This window comes from Nothobranchius furzeri, chromosome 7 (assembly GCF_043380555.1).
Source record: "Nothobranchius furzeri strain GRZ-AD chromosome 7, NfurGRZ-RIMD1, whole genome shotgun sequence".
Lineage (NCBI taxonomy): Eukaryota > Metazoa > Chordata > Actinopteri > Cyprinodontiformes > Nothobranchiidae > Nothobranchius > Nothobranchius furzeri.
Window position 1 is genome coordinate 55,323,364 of NC_091747.1, and position 25,653 is coordinate 55,349,016.

The window sequence follows — 25,653 nt, forward strand, 5'->3', positions numbered from 1 at the left end:
AGAATAAAAGCTGAACTCACTGACCCTCCAGGTCCATCTGATGCTGTCAACCAACTGTCGCTTTTTACCTGGAGACAATCCAAAGACTAGTCTGTCATACTGCTGACACTGTTTCATCGGCTCCGGTACCGAAAGGTGGGTCCAAGGACCTGGCATTCTGGTTCTGTACGGAGGTCTCATCCAGAAGGGTATGTGTGGAGCGACAACATGGCGTCTTATGTGTTTATGAAACTCCGATCATAGCTTAAGAGCAAAACATCACTCAGACTTGCTTCTCCGGATATGAGAGTTCTGATGACATCACTCACACATACACCATTCATCTCACATCTCATTCACACTAAGATCCATCCATTCACTTAGAACTTAGAGTTAGTCTTGTTTAAAATTGTTTAGAAATAAATCTTCTTAAACGTTTTAACGGTGACTCTCTTCTGTTGTCTCTCAGTTAATACGAAGTTGTTACATAATCCCTGCAATGAAAAGTTCCAATCTTCTGGTTAAAAGTACCCAAAGATCCATAAGATTGATTTCATATTTACTATGGAATCTCATGTCTTATGGTTCATTAAATAGATGCAAATTAAACCCTTACAAGTGTTGATTTTGTTGAAGAAATATTTTAATTTTTCTTTTCATGACGAATACATTTTTGTGAATGGAAAAGAAACAAAACCTTAAATTTGTACTTCTATTAAAGATTAAATAATGGCGGACCTTGAGTGACGTTTTCGTTGACGGATAAAAGATGAAAACAAAAACTCAACCAGAAAACAGAAAAGATGAGAATGGAAAAAAGTTAACGATCAGCAAATGGAACCGTGGACGAGCTACCAGTAAAAGCTGAAAAATGCATGCCTAAAAGGAGAAAATGTCCGCGGCTGGGAAGAAAAAACATTAAATGTGACGATCTGAAATGTATTTGCTTGGCGAGTACGCATCCGGGGTTTCCTCTGGTGATAAAAGTGTTACGGTCGTAGCGGCGAGCAGAGTGAGCCGAACCAAACCAAACCGGAACGGCACGCACGTTTGGTTGTTTAATCATTTTCATGGTGCTGCTATGACCGATAGGATCAGCGTTCGGTTTGGTAGCAAAGTTTTTGTGAGAACAAAAACATTCATGGCCACTAGTTATTTTTATTTACTTCCTCGCATTATTAGAGTTACACCTTTAAATGTTTTGATGGTATGATGTCATTTCCTGTTATGTTTACAAATAGTACTGCACAATATACTTATTTGTTATTTCATGAATAATAAGAGGCACAATTACAAAGTAGGACTAGTTAACATTTCCTCTACAGAAGTAGAACATTATTAGATCAGATTAAAAATGTATTTTTTTGTCGACTAAAATAAATGTAAACTGGACGAGCAAATTGTGACTAAAATAAAAAATTATTTTAGTCAAAAAACTAAAACTGAATTAAAGTTTTTGTCCAAATCAACACTGGTGTGTAAAGGGTCTAATCTAACAGCTTTTAAGTTTTCCCTTTCAGTTCCTGCTGTAGCAACAATTAAATAGCTTATTTTTGATGCTTGTTAAATGATTTTCCTTTCAGAGGATAATTAATATGAAATTTCCCCACACATTTGGAATATTGCTCTGATGCATTCCTTTGCATTTGGGTGCCATGTTGTTGCCACTGGCACCAGTGTGCTGCAGCCAAACTGATGATGCATGGCTCCACATTTAACTGGTTCATTATGGCTTCATTTGCCTCAGTATTTCAGTGGATTATTTTATGTTGTAGTCAATAGGGAAATAAGCTTTCTTCTTTTGTTTGGTCTAGTCAATATGTCAGGCCCTTTCCTCCTTTTCATATCCCTTTCTTCTAATGGTGTCTTTTATCAAGCAGCCATTCTTCTAGGCTTTGACCTTGCTTCGACTCTACAGAAAGTTTCGCGTCTTGATTTTTGCGTTTCTTCTGTTTACTCGTGTTACTCTGACTTTGTGTTTTCTTTCTGTGCAGCTTTCTTCTTCATTTAACCATCAGATTTGCAATGTGAGTGTTTTTGTTTATAGGCATGACTAGATGTTTATTTTTGTGTCTTTGGCATCTCTCCTCTCATCTTAAAGGCTGCTCCAGTTTTAATATTGGGTAGTTGTTGAGACAATATTTTGTGTTTATATTTGTCCAAAGTGCAGCCTGGGGGCCATTAATGACCCTCAGAAAGAATTTGTGCAGGCCCCAGTTGATTTCTAGAATAGTAGATTCGCGTCTTTCCAGCAGCGCTTCATAGACAGAAACATTTCAATGGTAAGAATGTTACTGATATTTTGGGCGGTATCTTCAGAGAGAGGCGCAGCATCAGTTCACATTCTCGATCACTGTTGTTCAGAGGTGGGAGGGAGTTCTAGGGTGGAGGATGCATTGAGTGTTTCTCAATGTCAAGGCGCCTGGCCTTGTGAGGTGATGTCTTGCGAGGCCAGGCGCCTTGCTTACGAGGACACTGTCTTTTCTTGGTCGAAGAAAACTGTTAAATGGAACAGACTTGAAACACGTGACAGCGGCTTCCACGGCGGTCACATAACGTCACGTGACATGGGAGATAACATTATACTTTATACGTATTATGCATCCATCCATCCATCCATTTTCATCCGCTTTTCCGGAGTTGGGTCGTGGGGGCAGCAGCCCAAGTCGATAGGCCCAGACTTCCCTCTCCCCAGCCACTCGGGCCAGCTCCTCTGGGGAAATCCCAAGGCGTTCCCTGACCAGGTGAGAGACATAGTCCCTCCAACGTGTCCTGGGTCTACCTTTAGGCCTCCTCCCGGTTGGATGTGCCCAGAAAACCTCACCAGGGAGGCATCCAGACCAGATGCCTGAGCCACCTCAACTGGCTCCTCTCGATGTAGAGTCAATATAAATATATAACGAGCCTTTTACTTTTTAAATTGTGTAGATATTTATTTAACTAAATATATGAGCGAGTTACTACCTGCTAGCCACCGAAGCTGCAACTACTAAGCAACTAACCAACCATAGATAACTTCTTTTGATCTAAAAAACATAACCAGATGTAGCTGGCGGCTTCTGATCCACCATCCTTTTGAAATTACCGCGGTGTATTCTGGGTAATTTTTGACCAAGGCTAGGCTACAAGGCACCTCTCGTGTATCCTTGCTCAGCTAGCTAAACGACTACTTTAGTACATTGGAACACGTCTTGGCGGTTCCTGATGACATATCTCCTAGGCAACCGGGGCGGGGCCAAGACATCAAGGCAAAGTTCCTTAGCATTGAGAAACATCCATTGACTCCTAGACAGTCGCATGGCTAGCATTCTTTCCACAACGTTGCTGTGTTTTGCTGTATGGTGTCAAATTACAAATGCCAGTGCAGTTTTTGTGTTTAAGACAACCCAGCAGGCTCACTAATGATTGGCTCTTTAACCAGGAAGTAGGGAGGTATTCAGGACCAATTGTAAACAAAGATTACATCCCTCTTCTGCTGTTAATGAGAAAACCTGGCAACCCCCATTGCTGGCTGAGAAGGAAATGTGATTCAGTGTAACCCTTTCAACATAATAGAAACAAACTATTACTTATTGCACCTTTAAGGGTCTATAAATGTACATAAACTGTTGTTAATAAGTAAGATTTTGGTTTCAGGAATAATTAGCTTGTATGAGCCTGTGATGTCACAATAAAGGAAACTAGCATGGAACAACCCTCACATATCGACACTTAGGGATGCACTTAGGATCATCATTTCTTACATGACCAAAAATCTACTCCAACATTCTGCAAGTAAGGGTTTTAAAGGATCAAGATTTTTTTGTCAAATCTTTTAGCAATTTCAAGGTGTATAAATATGAAATATGAAATCATACATGAAAACACCTTACAGATGAAAATACAAAAACCCTGATATCGAAAAGAATAATACACAGATACAATTTTTACATGTATTTAAAATTTCAACTGTAATTACCAAAGATAAGCAAATTTCATTTGATATCAAACAAAATCATCATTTCAGGTTGTGCACGACTCATTCTTAATGATTTTATGTATTTTCTGTGAAACTGAGAGCAATGCCTCAACTGTTGCAGGAACGGAGAATTTATTATTTTTCTACAGACTCTGTTTCCAGCAGTGTTGCACAACATCTCATGACTAAACAGACAAAAGTTAACATGTCAATTTTGTTTCTGTGGGAGAAAATAGTGCATCTGACAGTTAATCAAGTCACATAAATATGTAAAAATTATTTTTAAATACTCTCTTTATCAGATTGTCTTTTCTGTAAAGATAATCTCCATTAACTACTATGTATCAACACTGTTCTGATGCTAATTTACCACCGTTCTATTAACTTTAAGACGTTTAATATTAAAATGGGCTTTGAGGCTTTATCCCAGTTCACAACGCCCAAATAATCAGCAGGATTTATGAGTTATTTCAAAAAAAAAAAATCAGCATAAATAGAGATTTTATGATAGTATCAAATAAAAAATTATTAAAGATTAATCAGAGTACTTCTGCTCAATCATTCTGAAATTTATATTTTGTTCAAAAAGAGAAAAAAAGCCTCAATGAGAAGGAATAAATCAGATGTTCGCATCTCTCTGACACCAAAATCAAATCTCCATCGTTGTCGGGTTTCTGCTGTCGTGTGACAAGTGCTGCTTGTGAAATGGAGTTAACTGTCTGTGTGTCTCCCGTCTGTCTCTCTGATACTCCTCATCACCTCTCCGGCTCTTTTGGTGTCTTGTCTCTCTTTGGTGTTTTTGAATGCATGATATGAAAAATCCTGATACCTCCCTTTTAAATTCACCCTTGTAGCGTTATGTTATGTTATGTCACGAAAGGACGGGCTAGTATTAGCTAGCTAGTGTCTGGAGCGACCAGCACAAAAATGCCCGATTAACCAAACGTCTTCAGCGACGAGGTAATTAGGGACTTTAGCGACTGCACCTCGGTGTGCAGATGCGGTCCACTGTCTCTAACCACGGCTTACAGCCGATAATATCAGCAGGTTAAGCTAACTATTCTGAAGGTTGTTATTTCATACACACATAGATCCAAATAATCAAACATATTTAATTATTTATTTCTCACACAACACACATTTCTCATGTTGAGATAAATTATATGTATATTTTTATGTTAAATCTGTGTCACCGTCAGCTTTGCTAGCTGAAATCCTGCAGGATGAGGGCGTAACAGTCACTTCTGGACTCATCTGCTGCCACAGCAACAAGAGACCTTCCTTCCTCCACCTGCTTACCTTCTCTCTCCCTTTTCTTTATTATAGACAAAGCTCCTTATAGTCACAGGCTGGCTGCCAGAAGATGCCAGGAATAAAAAAGCGGTCTCTTTTTTATCTTTCTCTAACTAAAGTTGCGAGAAAAAAAAGTTTAATGATGATCTGTTGCTTGTTTAAGGAAAACAAAAACAGAAACACGGGCTGATAGTATGTTTTTGAACAGTATTATGATTATTTATGGAGCTCTAAAACATGTTTTATCAGCACTTTTTTCTAAATTAAGACTATTCACGAAGCATTAGCCCTTTGATGCATAATGGTCACTACAGTGGACAGGTACTCAAAATTGTTAGTTATTTATTTTTGCTATTAAGCACAGCTGTTGAAGACTTTATTGCATGTGAGCCCCTCCATTTGGACTTCAGTAAGCCAAGCCAACATATTTCATGCTCAGAATGCACGCTGTCCACTGAGGTGGACATGTAATAAATTATTTGTAAATTATAAAATTTTACAAAAAATATTTGTTGAAATTTCTTTCATTCACACCTAAAGACGAATGAAAAAAATTGTTAAAAAAATCATGGTTGAAGAGTTCATAATTCATGCATAAAAGGGTTAAGGAGATCTGGGCTTAATGATTCTCCAGCTGACTTCTCTCCTACACCCTCTGACCCTTTTCCTTTTATTTTGGTTTAATAAAAGTCACTACATGCGTAAATCCGGAAAACGGCGAGTGCGTTAACGCACAAGACAGATTCATGCGCCACACTAAGGGTGGAGCAGTGAGTTTTTAATATTCCAGGAGTCTTTAAAGTGTATGCATTTAAATATTTAATGTGACTGCCATTTTAATAAGGAGCTGATGTACTTCCACCAGCACCTGGTTATTATTATCGATTTACAGTACTGCGGAAAAATATTTGTCCCCTTAAAGATTTCTTATCTTCAGGCTTATTTTTGCATTTAAATGTTTAAGAACAGCAAAAGAATGTTAACATCAAACAAAGGTAATTGGAATAAATTCAAAATGAAAATAAAAAAAATAACCCAAAAAACTCTGGAAACAATCTGGTCCTATGAAGAAAAAATAAAGGATCCTTGAATTTAAAAACTTTACCATACCAACTTTATTTCTATAGCACAACGTGAGAGCTGACCAAAGTGCTGAACAGGCAGGATCAATTAAACAAAAAGAAAAAAACAATAAGAAGATAAAACACAACAACAAAAACTATAAAATCATGACACGATAACATTGAATCGCTGTCTCAACGCTACTCTAACCTGAAAAGCCTTAAAATAACATAAATATATAGTTCAGACAGTTGTGAGGCAGACACTACGGTTGTCTTTCAAACTGTCTCACCATGTAATGCATCCTCTTTCTAAGTAAAGGATGTAAGTATCTCTATCTGCTCAGGTCTCAAAAAAAAGACCAAGTCTAAGTTGTTGAGTGAGTTCAAATTGAGTTTATGCCAAAGCCGTTTCAAACAAGTGCCGTTTCTGAGTCGACACCATCTTTGTTGTTTTTCTTCATTGCAGGTCTGGTGCTTAGCCCGCCCTACAAAACAGAACTGTTAAGGCCAATGGTAGACCTGCTGAGGCTATTGCTAGATTTGTTGATTAGGGTTAGGATCTAACTAGTAATATGTCTCTTGCATCACTCTGGAGTTTTGTTCCACTAATCTTTGCTAAAACTCATGTTTTCCAGCAATGACCTGTTTAAGGTCAAAGGTCAGACATTCATCTGGCTCACCAAACCAACAGAGCTTGGTGATTGGCACTGGCCAGTAGGGATGTCCCGATCAGGTTTTTTTGCCCTCGAGTCCGAGTCATTTGATTTTGAGAATCTGCCGATACCAAGTCCCGATCCGATACTTTCGATACATTAAAAAAAAGAAAAGGAAGAAACAGTTCCAGAATGTTCCTTATTTTTTTTATTTAATTACCTTTTTATTTAAATTTTTAACAACAGATCACTTCTGTGAGGTAGCTTGAACAATGAAGTAATAAATTACATAAATTCTTCACTTTTGGACTTTATTGCAAATATAAAAAGTCTAATATAACAACAGATGGCACTTCAACTTAAAATACTTGGCAGGGGTCTATTTTGCCTCGGCCCCCAAAATGCTTAGATACGTCCCTGGACATGGGACGGAGTTTTGAAGATGATCTGAATTGTATCAACTATACCAATACTACATGCTGACACATTATTGCTTTATACAGGTACAAAGGTGTAGTGGGACACATCTACCTACATTTTATTTTTTAAAAACTTTGTTTTGCTTTCTTGGTTTTTATTTTCCTATCTTCCTGTCCCGTCTGTCTCTGATCTTCCTGCATCTCCCAGTCCTCCAGAAAAACTCCTGCCTGCTTCCTTCTTTTTCACCTCACAAGTAACTTTTTAACTAGCAGATTAAATTGATCTATTGACCACAAAAAAAGCGGAGTGTGCGCCACGCTGCCCGGCTGCGCCAGTGACGAGCGCTGCAGCGGGGGCAGCGCGAGCGCGTCCACACGTCATGCTCAAATACAGACAGAACTTACCAGAGAGACAATGAACGGACACGAACGACTGTGTGTTATTTTGGTGACGCCACTTAGAAACTTAGAAAATGTTACTGTGGCTGTGTGCAGAACGCAGCTGGAGTTCATGAAGAATCAGCGGTCTGCCTGCTGCTCTGCTCAAAAGGATCCCCGCTACGCTGAGTCCATATAAATAATATAATATAGAGAAACTGGATCTTTTTGTGCTCCTTCTGGGTGTGTAAGTTAAGGGCATCAGGGGAGCCTGACAACCTTTAAGGAGAACCAAGTTGCTCTCCTGTAATTTGAACCCAGTATCCGAGTATGGTAGCCTAGTGAACTAGACCAAATTCTTGCTTTGCAAAGTTTGGTCTAGCTCCATTGGAACCTCCGCAGCTCCTACCAGGACTCTGGCTAGCCAATCACAGCTCTCTAGAGGGGTTTCAAACACATACAGAGCTGTGATTGGTCCAAAACGGTGGGCCAATCATTGTGCTCTATCTGCTTAGTGAACAAATCACAGAGCTTTATCCGCTTTGTGGGCCAGTCAGGGCACTCTATATGCCTGGTGGGTGGGATGATGCAACAGAGTGAAACAAGAGTACGTCACATTCATTGTCCAGTAGCATGCGGAGATCATTTGAAAGACAACGGTAGAACCCGCCCCACAACCGAGAGCCGTCAATGGAGCGTGGCCAGACTAAATAATACATTTATTTTATTTAGGATTTCCTACCTCCTCGATGGACCATTAGCATGGATAGGCTGGCGTTAGCATCGGAGAGGCTAGCCATTAGTATGTCTCGGAGAGTCACTAGTCAGCTAGAGGCCAGCCTAGGCACGCTAATGGCTAGCCTCTCCAATGCTAACACCAGCCTGTCCAGGCTAACGCTAGCCTATCCATGCTAATAGATAGCAGAGGGAGTGTGAGATCCAGTCAATGACTAGCCGAGGACTGCTAGTCCCTAGCATATCTATTAGTGACGCCGGTAAAGGTGCTACTTCTCAGTAAGCAGCGCCAGCCTCTCAGTTACCGGCGCCAGCTTATCATTAATCAGATTGGTAGTTTGCTTAGGAACTTATACAGCCTCCTGCTGCTGGGCAGTAGTCTTAATTTTGGCCCCCATAATGCGCCATACATGTTGTCTTTAAAATTCAGTGCAAGTGATTTCTTACCTCTAAAGATGTTGTAGTAATCTGGTCTGGGTGTGACTAGTGAAGCTGAACTCCAATAATTAGCTTAATCAGTTATTTGCCAATTAACTAATGGGTAATTAGTTTTTGTTAGTGTATAATGCATTTACTCAGGTTAACCTTGTCTGATATTGAAATTTGTTTGCTGATCAGAAGCAATTAAGGTATAATCAGAAAAATCCCTAAGGGGTAAATAGTTTTTCACATTTATTCAAACAAAAACACAATTTTCATCTCAACACCAAACCCACTCCTGCAAACAGACATACTCAACACAACACGAGCACACCGACAACTTTTAGTACGCAGAATTAATGATGTCTGTTTACGACAAGGTCTCGACAAGGTAGGGAGGAGAGAGACTGGTTGTTTTCCTAATGCCGAACAAAGTCGATCACACATCACAATAACACCATGAAAACAAAGCTTCAGCCACCCATTCTTATTCAACTAAACATTGTCTTTGTGTGTGTGTGTGTGTGTGTGTGTGTGTGTGTGTGTTGTTTTCAAATCGGTGCAAAGCAAGATGTATGCTCCACAAGTTTCTTTCCACAGGCAAAAATGAAAAGTCAAATCCCCGAAGAGCACGGAGCACACCTCATTTATTAGCACAGCCGAAAAAGATGTCATAAGGTAAATGTGTGTGTGTGATTGCAATTTAGCGCCGGTGTGTGTGAACAGACTTCCATCTTATTGAGAAGAACCCTCCCCCCCCCCCTCATATGTCCTCTTTATTTTCGATATTTGGTTTTGTATTGGTCTTTTCATACGTCGGCTGAAATAGCCAAGTTTTAAATTATGCGGCAGCACAGCACAACCGAACGGTGAGAAATAGGGAAGGAGGCTGCGAATGTCTTTGTGTAACAAAGATCACTGCTCGTGTGGGAGTGGATGTGGGTGCCTGCCTGATGTCTAATGTGAAGTTCAGTTTTGCTGTTCATCTATTCTCAGACGTCTGGCTGTGATATCTCTCCCATCTCCTTCCTGTTATTCTTTCTAATTCTTTTTTGTTTGCTTCATTTCTTTTGTTAGCCTTTAGCTTGATGCTTTATACTCTCGGGGCATCTGGAGCAGATCAAATTCTTTAAGGAATTACTGCTTCTGTTGAAGCAAAATGTAAACTTTCAAAAAGACAGATATTACTTGACTTCGCAGTGGCACATGAAATGCAATTTTTTAATGCTCATTGGCAAAAAAGCAAGCAAATGATCCAGATTTGTGTTTAAAGCAGAGAAGACTAGAACTTAACTGGAACAACCAGGTAGATGAGTTTAGCAATAGCTAAAAATATCGTTTATCATTTAAAATTTTACTTTTTCATCTTTATGTGAGAACTAATGTTTAATTGTTTTACCTGAAAATGCTTGTGAATCATTTAAGACGGGGTGGGGAACCCTGGTCCATCGAGGGCCACCATCCAGCATATTTTAGTTTCAACCCTGCTTCAACACACCTGATTTCAATCAGCAGGTGATTAACAGGCTTCTGCAGAGCCCGATGAGCTGCCGAGCAGGTGAACCAACCACTGAATCAGAAGTGTTGGAGCTAAGACATGCAGGATACCGGCCCTTGAGGACCAGGGTTCCCCACTCCTGATTTGAGACTTTCAAAAATCTAAATAAGACAGATTTAAATTAATTGTCAAGACTGCAGGGATACAGTCATGGGCGTTTTGTGTGCATGCATGCATCACAATCAAAACTAAACCTTATTTGAATATGTTCCAGTTCCTTACAGCATCAGTTATAATTGTTTATTGTTAAAAAATGATTAGCTAAAATACATCACAGTATTTGTCTTTTATTTTTTTGTTTTAAATGCTTGTTTCTTTTTTCACAGTGCCGTAAAGGTGGTATTGTGGCACAAGGCCATCATATTTTCAGACTCTTATGCAAGTCCGTGTCCGGATTCCACCCAGTGCACTGAACGAAACCCATGCTAGAAACTACTAACTCGATGATTAGCAAGATTGAGTGTTTTTCTTTTCCGATTTAAATACAACATACTGTCTGTACATATATATATATATATATATATATATATATATATATATATATATATATATATATATATATATATATATATATATATATATATATATATATATATATGGATATGGATATGGATATGTATGTATGTATGTATATATGCATCATTCACCCCTACCTCAAGTAAAACACCCCATCCTGGGTGAGTACTAGAGAAAGCAATAAAATGAGCCATTGAAATACTTAAAAATGGCAATAAATATAGCTGATAGTTTGAAGCTCTCATTCACTTGTTATTTTCAATACATTTGCTGTGGTCTTTAGTATGAATGAATGTCTCGTAAGTTGTTTGCTGTGGAAAAAGAAACTCTAATGCCCCTGTTTCAGGAAGTAGAAATGACCCAGGGGAGTGAGGGCAAAAAACGGCAGGATTTTGAGTTTTAATCATTCGTATTGCCTCTGATTGGGTAAAAAAATCGTCCACTCCCTCCATTTGATCTGCGGTGTTGATATTTGATCTCTCCACAAATAACACAGCCCTGAAGAAGTTCTGCCATTTTTTGCTAATGCTAACAGTTAGCGTCTACTAGCCCAGACGTGCTCTGCTCTCTCTTGGCTGCAAAAATCAACAACGGCCTTCCCCGTCGCGAGCCAAGAAGGGTGAGTCCATGAACGCGAAATCACAGTGTGACGTAGATGTGTGTGGCTTTTTCTGACCCCAGCGTTTCCCTGTCTATTCTATTTCGGCGGCTAATGCAGGAAATCGGGGTAGGAGGCTATTTTTCACCTACAACCTGAATGTGAAACTCAGTGTCTGATTGTATTTCAAAAGTAAATAACGGCTACTCTGTGCATTAGCTTTTTAACTGAGATAGAGGGATAATTCAAAAATTTGTGGCAGTGAACCTAACAGCAGAAGCACTATATGGAGTTCATTAGATGTCCTAGTGTTTGGTTTCACTTTAGAAGGACAGGATGACTCATTTTCTGAGCCGAGATCTTCAGGAGGAGGTCTCAGCTGGACACGTGCCTTAGATATAACCTCTGGGTAAGACTGACTCTAGGAATCAAGCCCCAGCACAAGGGGCCCACTTTCCCTCGAGCTGCGGAGATGTTAAGCGTCTTTGCTGTCAGGGATCGTCCCATTTGTCCTCAGACCTGTTCCCCACCCAGCTCAGACAGTTCTAAATGAGCCTTCAGCGCTTCCTCTCTAATCCAACCTCAAATCTATCCGTTACTAAAACGATTAAAAGAAAAATATGACTTTGTGTCTGTTGAGGTGAGAAAAAAAGTTTCGTTTCTTTTTTTTTTTCCTGTTGCAATGTTTTGTGAGTGTATCAGCGAGTGTGTTTCAGTGCTCTGAGCCCCTGCAAGGGCAAAGGCGTGCTATCCTAGTTTAATGCTGTCATTTCATGCCCTCGCTGGGTTGCAGCAGATAGAGCTTTGCACCAGCAAGAGGGCAGAGATTAACGTGTGTGTTTAAGTGCGCGCGCGTGCAGACGAGTCGTTTTGCGACTGTGTCTAAACGTGTGCCGCGGGGGAAAACGCAAGATGATAGCAAAGGAGAGGAGGGAAGAAATCGATGTGGGGGCATTTTGAAAAGCCTCGGGAGATGCTCCGCACACACACACACACACACACACACACACACACACACACACACACACACACACACACACACACGCACACACGCACGCACGCACGCACACACGCACACAAAACACATTACAGCTGCAGCTGCCTAAATACCGTCTTTGTCTTCGATGTACAGGTTTTGAAGACAAACACCAAAGCCCTGTAGCTTTTCTTACACTATTTGCATGCACACAATAGCATCAGCATATAGAACTGCTGTTTTCTGCACATGACGTTTGACTTTAAGAGGGAATTTGAGCAGAAATTATAAAGCTTTTGAAGATCTTTGTGCTAAAAGCTCACCTAACATTCACTAAAAAAGCTTCAGGCTCTACATCTGCTTGCCTAATTCAGTCAGTATCCTCCAGATCCTCCATCACCTGACTGTAGTCAGATACAATGTGGCAGTCCAGCCACCTGGATCTGGTCAGAAAGGAACTCTGACCCAAATCCTTCAAAAATCCCCACGGAATCCCAACGAGATGCAATTAACCGCGCAGCCGCGCCCGGAATCTCTTTCACAATTCAGCTGCGTGATTAATTTGAAGAGATTTTAAAACTCTAGACAGAATGAGCTAAACTGCAGGAGCAGGTCATTTAATTCGAGCCAGTGGGGCAGATTTCAGGAACCTGCTGTGCGACATGTCAAACAGAAGTCTCAAAAATAGAATTAAAAACAGAAATCTGTCAATTTCTTTGGCTTTTAAAGAGTTTACTGAGTTTTAATTGTTATTCTCGTTTCAGTGCCTGTTTGACACATTTTTGAAGGTCTAATTAAATAAATAAACTTTAGTGAAATTTTAACCTGATTGGTGACAACAAACAACTGAAGTTTGTAGATTTGTGTAGTAATTACCTCGTTCTGCTGTAAAATACGAGTCCTGGCATTTGTGCGGCTGTTATATTTAACACAGATCAGTCAACTTATTTGTTAAAGTGTTATTAAGACAAATATTACCCTTTCTGGAAAATGTTTTTACCTTTAAAGTACTTTCACCCAATTTTCTGAGATATTTGGAGAAATTAGGATAATCTCTTGCATGTTTTCTGTTTTTCAAAGCAGGTCTTCATTTTAACAGTTCAGATGGGAGTTTGACACAGTTGCACTTTTGATTTATCAGAAGCAGAATCTTTATTGCACTACATAGAAAACTGGACCAGAGCTGCACAATGCATGAACAATGTGATGATACTGAAATATTAACATGCACAATGTCAATACTGCAAAGGCTTCAGACTCAAAATGCATGCATAAAATTTTGATTTTCAACCACATGGACTGAAAAACTTAAAACAGGAGTTGTTACAATCACAGAAATAAAACAGTTTCAGAATCTTTTCTTTTTTTTAACGTAATGCCCGGACCAGACTGTGTCTTTTTTGGCTGCCCTGGATAAATCTCTCGTCATGAACAAAATCGTGACAAAAGCGGTGAACGTGAAGGTGATTTGCAAGTCTGTGGCTGTCCAGTGTAACCAGCTCTGTGACAGCTTATCGAGCACCGTCGTGACCAAAGTCCAGCCATCTTTCAGCACTGCTTGAAATCCTACGATTCTTGACTAATGAAACCCAGGGAACAGCTAGTGATGGGGGAGTAGCATTAGCAGCAATAGCAACAGTGGACGCTACATGCAGGAACATGTGGACCATGGAGTTGGGTTCGGAGCCTAATGACAGAAATGTTAGCAGCAGCGCTTTTTTTCTGTTTTCAACCTTGCTGTTTTAGTTAGCTGTCAGCTATTTGTGATGTATGCTTTCCGGGGGAGGGGGGGTACTGCTGGTGACGTTAGCTCGTCTTGCTAGAGTGAGACGGCTTTGGCTCACTGAATTCTTGGATGCTAGTGTAACACCTACCTAGACTTCTCACAGTGTGATATGAACAGTCCTGTGCGAGAGCTGAAAAACACACTGACTACGTTTACATGCAGCCAATATCCGGGTTATGATCAGGTTAAGGTCGGTATTCGGGTTTCTGAGTTGATCAGAATAACCCGTTTACAAGCATAAATAGAAAGAGTTACCCCTAACTTGCATAACCCGATTTAAATGCGGACGTTGGGGTAGCGTCAAGACGTATGGACTACATCCAGACGCAATGTGCATCATTTCCGGTTCTTCTTGTTCCGGTATCCGTGAAAACAACAACATGTTTCCCAGTTCGGAAGAGATAGCGACCGCGTTTGTTTGTGCTTTAGTTTCCTCGTCACTCCAAAAGTGTGGTGCTGTGCCGCGACTCGCCATTTTGCTCCCAACTTGTTGTTTACTTCCGGAGTTCTGGCGCATACAAGACGTCTCGCTGCTCAAAAGACCAAGATTCCTTGCGAACAGAGCATGCGCAGAACACACGCTTTGATGGGGATATCCCGGTATGCGTTTACACGACCAAACATTCGGGTTAGAAAAGGGTTACCCCAGGTGTAGTAACCGGGTTTTTAAAAACCCGGTTATGAGCATATCCGGGTTTTTGGCGGTGTTTACATGGACCTGCGGAACCGGGTTATTGTGAATATTCGGGTTTTAAAGGGTTACTGGCTGCATGTAAACACACTGACTGTGTGGTCCAGGCTTTATGGTGCAATATGTAAGAATATAGTAAGGATGCCATCCTGTGGTCGAATTAGGTTACTACAGCTAATTTCTAAAGCAGAACATGACTTTCTCAGTACTGCTCCGTGATTACGGGTTAGTGCCAGTAGTTTCTAGATGACAAGTGAAGACGAGTCATACACAGTAAGCTGATAAGTAGATAAATACATTTTTGTATTTGATGCTTGCACTCTTGGGTGTTGCAATTAGGGAGCACTTACTAAAAACACGTATTAAGTAAAATTTCACCAACATTAGAGTAAAACAAGAAGATGTCATGGCTTCTTAGTTCTTACTTCTGGGTCGCTCCTGTTTACTGGCTTTGGTTCAGAGCGGAGGATGATCGGAACTGGAGTTTTCAGCTGAAGATTTGTGGTTGGAGGTGTGTTTGGATGATGAAGGTGGAGACGATGTGATAAATGTAAACAGTAGCTACGTCCCACTTTTGTTTTTGTTATGTTTTTTTTTTAAAGGAGAAAATTTCCCGGCCGGCTGAGAGTTAAATGTATTTCAGTGTGGCCTTCCTTCCAACATGATAGAGATATTACACCGTTTGGTGTTTATTTCACTGTAGAATTCTTACAGATTTCTCCTTTAATCTCAAGTGATTTTTGTGGGAAAAAAACGTAAGATGTATAACTGTAGATGATTCACACTCAGATGTACTGAGTGAACACTGAAATACTAAGAGATTTACTTTGTTCACTGTCAGCTCTGCATCACTCAGTGTGTGTGGGTGTACTGTGTGTCTGCTGTGATGGAAAAGGTTGAGATTTTTTTCCCTAGAGATTAAAATGCCCCTATTAACAAAAAAATAAATGTGTTTCAGAAAGGAAAAAATGAAAATGGAGGTGTGTGTGTGTGTGTGTGTATATATATGAACAAGGACTTGTGTTATGTCATCCCTGAAAATGGGAGATTTGGTTAAACAGAGGTTCATAATGGACATAATTATTGTGCACACCAATTACCTTAAATAAATGATTGCTTTGCCGTGCAATCACACAAAGCGTGTGCTATAATCAGGAAGGCAAATGGGAGTTCCTGTTGCCTGCCTGCATCAGCTTTTAGGCCACTGGGCGCATGCATGTGTGTGATAGAGTGCACTCAATACCCTCAGACCAATACATGATAGATAAAGGTTAGACTTATGGAAGGAGGAACACGCACACACACACACACACACACACACACACACGCACGCACACGCACACACACACACACACACACACACACACACACGCACACGCACACGCACACACACACACACACACACACACACACACACACACACACGCACACGCACACGCACACGCACACACACACACACACACACACACACACACACACACACACACACACACACACACACGCACACGCACAAGCACAGGAGGGACGCTTATGCAGCTACAGAGGCACTCAGGGGCGTCTTACATTTGAGCTCCAGGCGGATGAAGTCAGTGTTGCCCAGATTTTCCAGAAAGACACCATAGGGAGCGCTCGTCTTGAAATAAAAGGAGATGTCAGCGCTGGTTTCACCTTGAAAGGTGGGGAAATGCAGGTAGGATGACGGGGTTGTGAATGACGCCGCATTCCAGTAGTTATCTGTAAAAGAAATAAAATGTTCAGATTTGAATAGATTTAACATTCAAGAGCCACCAGGCTGTTCTAGATGACACATCGTCTCCTTCCTGTTGATCCAAAAGTCTCAGAAATGATCTCAGTTGTTAAATTTATCTCAACATTATTCTGTCTCCATATAGGCGACCTGACAAAACAAGCAATGTCCTACAACTTTAACACCTAATAGAAAAAAGCAGATAATATTTATTTTCATCACAAAACAACAATGAAAGACTGACGAAAGGTTTCAGTTCTTTTATAAAAAAAACTTCACTGATGACGTCAGAGGGTATGGACATCAGGGACAGCTAATGAAGACAAAGTAGCAGCTCGCTAAGCGGCTCCTGATGAACTATCAGAGTGTGGTTGATGGAGAGACTCCTCTGCTTCCTCCTCTTCCCCCTGCCTTAACCCCCATCACTCAGTGAAGACGAAGAGTTTTAGGGAAAAGCGTAAAGCAACATGTTGAGGAGAGACGGGCATGATGATTGAATATTTAATAGTGGATGGAAAGGCAAGTCAAAAATAAGGGAAATGAAAGAAGCGCCTATGGGAAGATGAGAAGGATAAGAAGAGGAAAAGTGAAAACTAGTGAGATCATTTAGACCCGCTTCTCCAAGGACGACTACCTGGCGTCACCACTTATAAGACTGTGGTATTTGTGGTAAGCCTCCGTTTGTGTGTCACGATGTTCTTTAAGTGCCCACATAATAGCTTTAGCTATCATTCTCTCTAAGTGCTGCTCCGGAAGGGGAGCTGGTGTCCATCTGCAGCAGTCGCTGGACAAGAGGTGAGGTACACCAAATGGGCCATTCCCATCTGTACCGGGTCGGCCCGGGTCGGGCAGCGTAGGTTGTTTACATATCTGGGTGGCCTGGTATTTTTCCGGGCCAACCAAGGCTCATTCTCAGCCCTCTTCTCGAGGGGGTCTGCTTCAGGCCGACCAGGGCCAACACGCCCACTGCTGACAGCAAATTCACACCTTCCATTAGAGCAAGCCTCTGATTGGTGGGTAGAATCAGCCCACATGGGCTTAAGGCAAGGATGTGTGGAATCAACCGGGCCAGGCTGGGGCCGACTGGGGCTACCCGGCCCGGGCCGACCCGGTACAGATGGGAATGGCCCATTAGACAGGTAACCCATTAATCACAGGGCAACAGTAGCCAGGTGATGCATGGTTTGATTTGTTTAAACGGTTTTATTTTTATATAATCACAAAATTGTTTGTCTCATTGTTTTTGAGAAGCTTTTGCTATATCGATAAATTATTTCATCTTCTTTCCATGAAACTGAACTTTACCCCCCAAAACCCACTTTTGTTATCCTAGAAATCTAGACAAACTGTAGCAGTAGCAAAGATTTATCTCTGCAGATTGGTCTAGCCATGCGTGCTCCTTGTAGCATCAGCATGTCTACCATTGGCTTGGCTAAGTTTAGGCTGGGGCAATCACAGTGCTCCATGTTTGTAGAGATACATTAGGTGGGCTTAGCATCATTGTAGCACAGCGCTAAGATGGCAGAGCTGCTTAAGAATGGTACTTGTTGGAAATGGGTTTGGCATCTTCGGATGATTTAGACCTTTCTTTGAGACATGAGCAGATAGAGGTACTTATAAAAATATATTTGTAAACATTTTCTAAATTCTTTTTTATATTTTGACATTTTTTGTTTTTGTGAAGCGCCTTGTGATTTTTATGGTTTTTATCTTGAGAGGCCGTATAAAAAGATTTCTTCTTCTTCTTCTTCTTCTTCTTCTTCTTCTTCTTCTTCGATGGTTTAGGATGGACTGAACTGTTCACCAGATGTGATGGATGGATGGGAGGTCAGAGGTGTGGGTCAGTTAATTGAACAGAGGTGTGACCAAGTCACTGCTTTGCAAGTCACAAGTAAATCACAAGTCTTTCCAGTCTCAAATCAAGTCCAAGTCAAAGACAACCAAGTCCAAGTCAAGTCCAAAGTCAATGATCTGGAAGTCCAAGTCAAGTTTGAGTCCTTAACTTTGAATTTCCAAGTCATATTCAAGTCATCTGTCCAACTTCAATTTATTGACAATGATAATAAATAATTTCCAGAAATAAAGCTTCTTAAAGCTTCATTTTTTGCTCAAACACGCAGAAAGTGCAACTGAAACTGATTATAAACAAAGTGCTGCTGCATTTAGCAGAACAAGATCAGACACAGAACCAAGAACGATTTATGATTTTTGTCCATGTCAGGCCACTTTTGTGCTAAAATACCAAATATGCACAAGTCATCATCAAGTCAACAGATGCAAGTCGATTCAATTCGCAAGTCATTGGCATTAAAGTCCGAGTCAAGTTGTAAGTCTTTATAGATTTTATCAAGTCAAGTCAGAAGTCATTAACCAATGACTCAAGTCTGACTTGAGTCCAAGTCATCTGACTCGAGTCCACACCTCTGCTGTTCACTAATTTTTGTTGCTATGAATGTTTCACGTTGTTTGTTGCTCTGATTGGTCCCAGTGCTGTCCAGTTGTGTGCAGAGACGGTTTTATAGAAAACTGCAGACTCTACCCCATAACTGAGCTTTGCCGATGGGTCATGATCAGACTATATATTTACATACGCAGGATGGCATGCCAGGCTACTTTTCCACTGCATTTATGATGAAGGTCAAGCAGCAAGCACCAGGACTGTCCCAAAAATAATGAAACGTTGTGAAAACCAATAATACCATCAGTCTCAGAACATACATCCATGGCTGACAGTGCACGGGCTCCAAATCCTGCTACCACTGCCACCGTGCCCCTTTTAGAAACCTGATACTTGGAAAGCCGCCACAACCTCACTACAGTGTTGTTTATCAATTGCATTCTAGTAAACGTAAATCAGAGCCCTTAAAAACATACCTGAAGATCTCGCCAAGACGCAGCTATGACAATCCAAATTCTGGCTGATTTTTACACATAAGAAGGGGTTTCATCCAGAAAGAAAAGGGTCTGAATCACCTGAAAACATTTATGTACTTGGTGGAGGAGTGTGAAGTAATGGTTTGTTTTGCCATTGCTTCTACTAATGAATACATTAATTGTCCGTGAATCAATGAGTTTTGGGACAATTTAAAATACAAAGTCGAAGCTAACAGGACTTAAACCCACAAGGTTCTCAACTTAATAAAGAACCCCCCCCCCCCAAAACCCCCACAGCTAAAACAAAACAAAGGCTTTGGCAAATGTCATATTTTCCTTTACTAGAATTAAAGCCAGGTTTCTGTTCAACAGCCAACTAATGTGTTTTCTTATCATTACAGTGCAGATCTGTTGCTTTTTAAGTGGGCTTATAGCCGGTAATGTGTGCAAGAGCATTCAGATGTGTTTCATGTGTGTGAGACAGGTATCCAGCTGAGTTTGTGTGTCTCCTGGTTCTACGCGATAAACATCCTCCAATGACAGCGTTTCAGCTCCTCCTCTCTCCGTCTTGTTGCACATCCGTTTCACCAGGGGCAAGGGCAGATAGCAGCCAAGCACGCACAAACACACACCAACACACACACACACACACAGACAACAGCCTACTGATGCTGTCTGTTTGATAAATGTGTTTGAAGTTAAACTATTTCTATACTGAAGGCACAGCCAATTGCTAAACGGAGCTAATTCAGGACCTAACATGAGGGCGTCTGCAGAGGGCATCAAAGCAAAGAATGACGCATACGCTGTGTTGTTCCATCACTGAAGGAATAAATCAAAGAGGATCACATGGTGGGAGAAACCTGAGTTTCTAAGAATAAGAACGTGATCACATTTTAAGAAAATAAAAAAAAAGAGTAGAGCGGAACATATGGATGCATCTACACATGAGAATTGTCATCAAAATGCACACAAATACAGAGCAAAGTTGAAAGTATGTCATGCACTCTGACGGTTATTTGCATTCAGTGAAAAGGAACAAAGAAGTTTCAAGCGGGAGAGAAAAAAAAACGCTGACAAAGACACAAAAGCAAGAAGGACGCTTGCAAACAGATTGGAGGTGAGGCTTGTTTTTCAAGGAGGGGGAGGAAAAGGACGAGAGAGAAATAAAGGCAAGTGGGAGGAGAGCAAAACTGCTCCAAAGAGATCCATGATTTGAAAAGCGAAGGAGAATAGAGAATTAGTGGGCTGACAGAGACCCAGTCTTGGACAGAAAACGGTGTTAGAGGAATAACTGAGAAGCCAAGTGATGAACCTCTCTGATTGCGCTTCTGCCAGAGTCACAGATGTAACTGTTTGGCCAGGCACCATGGCCCATTCATCACGTCCATATTGAAATGTTGACCAAACAAATGTTTCAAACATCTTGAAAAACAAATACCAGCTAGATTTAAAATACTTCCTATAGTTCGACGTATATTCAGTTGGACACAGAACCAGCCTGCTTCATAAAACAGGTTTTTTTATGAAACAGTAGAAAAAGTAGAGTGCATACAAACAATGAACAAGAAATACTGTTGAGAAGGTTTTGAAATAATTAGACAAACCACTTCTCTTACATTGTTTTTCAAGGTAAAACATAACTTTTCATCATTGAGCATCGATCTCCTTGGAATCGTTGATGCTCCCTTACGAACACTAATGGCTTGACTGGGAAAATTCTAGTTTGTCTGTGGCTCTTACTACTGTGGTTGTGAGTTTTTAGCATCATCATGCATTAAAGGTACACAATACCGCAAGAGATGTATTATTTTCTTTTTACATCGATAAAAATATTCCGCCGTTAAAAATATTTATTCTAACATATCCAAACCTTCCATTCAACAACTGTGTGAAACACTTCATGGATGCAAGAACCAACAGATGGCCACACGGGAATTAGGAAACTTCCTTAAAACTTTGCTGCTAGGATAACCGATTCAAACATACAACAACAGACTGCTTACGAATAAAAAAAGACTAAAAAACAAACTAGAAAGCTAGACTAGACCGCAACAATGTCTAGAGTGATATTTCAATTGTTTCCTGACAAAAACCTCCAAGAAGCACCTGAATTCAACCTTTTCTGACATATCTGCCCTCTCTTTGTGGGGGCAGTAGAATACTTCTTGGGTTTTGTTCCTTCTCTTAACGAGCAAATACTTTAAACAAAGTAGATGTCGTATGGCCAGGCTAAAGGCACACTCCAAACAAAACAGGTCTTTGAAAACAAGATGCTTGTTGCCTTAGCATCAGTTTGCACAGAAGTAGGTTGGTTTCCTGTATTACACCTCAGTTATGTTGTGAGATAATCACAAAATAGCACATAGGTGATGTTTGGTTGGCAGTACCAAAGGCACCGCTTACCAACAGGCAGCACAGGCAATTGCTTGGCCACAAGGGGGCCTCTGAGGGCCGGCAAACTTGAAAAGATGTCTAACCCTAAACCCAACGTTTCCTTCCTCCTCTCTCCCAACTGTTCTGCCACACATTACCTCATCTGTACCACCCCTTGGCTCGAAGAATCTCCATTGGATAATCATGTCGCCAACACCTAGTCTTTGCCAGAAAACAGTGCCTTTTGCTTGGGGGCCCTTGACAACCTTGTTGCACCACTGGGCAGTGAACAATGGGAAATGTTATGATTCAAATGGATGTGCCAAAAACTCTGATTATAACCCAGAAATTCAGGCCACAGTTTGTTAAAGTGCACTAGACAGATTTTAATTGATCTATTTATCAGAAGCAACTGAGTTCTACATGTGAACATGGATGTTCCACAGTAAGCGTTTATTTAAAACTTTGCTTGTTCACACTTCCTGTCCCCAAAGGGGCTTTTCAGGGTTAAAAATATTTCACTATTCTACCTTCCATATTTTCTTAGACTAATCAGTGGAAACACTTCCACCAAACACTGAAAACAGTTGTTGGTTTAAAAAGACTAAACCCAAACCCAGTGAACCATGGAGGACAACATGATAAGATACCTTTAGAGGCGACATCTGGACCTCCAAGCAAAGTGGGTGATTCATCTGTCTGTTGACCAGATGGGTCATGTGCCAAATGCAAAAGATGGTGAGGATGACTGTCAGCATTGCTGCAGGTCATAAAAGTGGACATTTCCAAACAAACAAAAAAATGACAAGCAAAGTAGAGTATAATAGTACTCACATTAAACAAGAATGAAACAAAAAGACGGCGATATATTTTTGTGTATTAGTCTGGTCATAAGTTACAAGCACCAAGTTTTATTGGACAACGTACACATCAAGACATCTAATAAACTGTTTTCTGCCTTATTATTCTTCCATCCCACGTACTTCGAGTAAAAGTTGTTGGGGAGAGTTTTCGACTGAGGGCTCAGATTAGTCTCATCTACACACCGTGCCCCTGAGGGCATGGCTCAAACATGATAGTTCAAAAACACAAACTTATAGACGGTTCTTGCAAAGAGTTGAAGGCTAGCACATCAAGCGTGTACTTCTTCCTCAATCACTTTTTAATTTCCATTGAGACTTGGTTTTCATCTCATTTGTGTAATTGAGGCATCTGTGGCCTGTCGTTTTATGGTCTAGGCATAGTATATGCAGGGTAAATGTAGCATTTGAATATTCGGGTAATTAGTTTGCGTCTGTCATTCGAGACCTTTATCAATCTCTCTGTGTAATTAAGTTGCTTGTCAGACATTTTTAGCACTAAAGCCTCAGAGGCTTCACGGCACAAACAAAGGAATTCTATGAAAAAAGGAGAAAATTTGACACTAGATAATAAAAATAATTTTCTATGAATACATTGGGTACTTAAAAGAGTTAAGGACAATCAAGCATCATTAGATATGTAAATAAGGCCAGAATGAATAACAAAACGATAAAACATCAGGAAATGAAGCTTTACTTGTCAACGTCAATAAACAAAATTAGTCTGATGACGAAACGTTCTTATTTAATGTCAGATAAGACTATTTCTGTGTGTTCATGGGATTTCTAGGGTCATTACTGACTACGGTTACAAGATTAACACGAGGATAGCTCTGATCTATACCACAACAGTTATTCCTTCTTCGTACAGCGAATGTAATGAGAGCACGTCAGTTTTTCATTCATGATCCAATATAATAAACAAGGTTTAGCAGTAAAGTGATTAATGACGGAGATAAATCACTTTAATCAAGTGCTGATATTAAAGTTATAAACCAGAATTTTTTTGATTAAGGAAAAGACAGACGGCTCGTAACTCTCTACAAGTTATTAATGGGACAGTCAAGAGTTACATGAATCTGGAATGACAGTCTCTTGTTAAAACAGACTCCCAAGTCATAATTTGAAAGAAAAAAAAAGGAAGATGAGTTAGAGCTTGGGCTGGAGAGGAGCCTGGAGTGGATAAATTGGTATAACATGTACATAAAAATGGAGACTGAGGCACCCAACAATGTCATTTATTCATTTTGTATTGAAGTATTTTAGACGAAATTATTTAAATATATTTTTGATATAGTTGTGTTGCAGAGTTAATTTAAAAAAGGGAGCATTGTAAATTTGATCAATGACTTGCACTTGAATTTGTGCTTCTAAGTTTTGAGTAGATCATTTAGAAAATCTTTAAAATTGAGTACAAATGATTAAAGTTAGAATAGACAATATTAAACTGAACAAGTGAAAACTTTTAAGAAAAAAATGATTCTTTAAAAAGTTGAAATAGAAAATGTTTTTCATTCATTTGGTTGCTGCAAAGTTGCACTTGTGAAATGTTGGATTGCACATCCTCTAAGTGTTAATACGCCACAAAAATAACCGTCACCTAGATTCAACTAAGCAAATAGGTACTAGCCTCCTATTGTGTAATTACTGCATGGGTGATTATTTTTCAGCTGAAAATCAGTTATTTAACCTAAACTGGTGCATTGGGTTGCTTCTCATTCAAACAACCATGTGGAAAAACAAAGAACTGTCCAACACATTGTTATAAAGTGGTCTGATGAATCCAGGTGGACCCTGTTCCAGAGTGATGGCGCATCAGGGTAAGAAGAGAGGCAGATGAAGTGATGCACCCATCATGCCTAATGCCTACAAGCCTGTGGGAGCAGTGCTATGAGCTGGGCTTGCTGCAGTTGGTCAGGTCTAGGTTCAGAAAGAGAATGTGCTCCAAGAAAGAGGTCAGCTGACCACCTGAATATACTGAATGACCAGATTATTCCATCTTCCTTGACGGCATGAGCATATTCCAAGATGACAATGCCAGGATTCATTGGGCTCACATAGTGAATGAGTGGCTCAAGGAGCATGAGACACCATTTTCACAGATGGATTGTCCACCACAGAGTCCAAACCTTAACCCCATTGAGAATCTTTGGGTTGTGCTGGAGAAGGCTTTATGGAGCAGTCAGACTCCACCATCAGTGCAAGATGTTGGTGAAACATTAATGCAACGCTGGATGGAAATAAATCTGGTGACATTGCAGAAGCTTATCGAAACAATGCCACAGTGAATGTGTCGTAATCAAAGCTAAAGGCGGTCCAACAAAATTTTAGAGTGTGTGACCTTTTTTTTTTGGTTTGGGCAGTATAGCCCTCCTGCCACGTGGACCTCAAGGGATAAACCATCAATACTGCTCAATGGTCAACTTTCCTCGCAGGGTCACCCATAAAGACAGTTAGGATGTCTCAAGCTTAGACTTCTTTTGCCTTCTTCCAGGACAGACATTTTGACCACTTCCATTAAAACTCCACCAAAGCACAGGTAGAAGACTCAAACGTCAAACAAAGTGGCCATATATCAAAACTTCCATCAATGGCCCCTGTGAGGCAATATAGCGCCTGTTTATTGCCAATTCATAAAAAATTCAAAACACACACGAGCAGCTACAGTAGGTTCATGTTGGTGGAATGGTCTCAGTTACAGAGACTCAAATGAATACAAGGCAGTTAATTAGCTCTGAACTATTAGAAGTGATCCCATGTAAGCTTTCATTT

The 25,653-nt window shown here is 40.4% G+C and overlaps 1 protein-coding gene across 4 annotated transcripts in view; it reads right to left on the reverse strand.

Moving 5' to 3' along the window:
* cntnap2a (contactin associated protein 2a) overlaps positions 1 to 25,653 on the reverse strand; it is a 528,260-nt gene that overhangs the window by 62,544 nt on the left and 440,063 nt on the right. For all 4 annotated transcript variants that reach the window (XM_070553228.1, XM_070553226.1, XM_070553227.1 and 1 more), the window contains exon 18: positions 16,588 to 16,758. In XM_070553228.1, the coding sequence (XP_070409329.1) occupies positions 16,588 to 16,758 (171 nt within the window). The remainder of the gene's footprint in view (positions 1 to 16,587; positions 16,759 to 25,653) is intronic.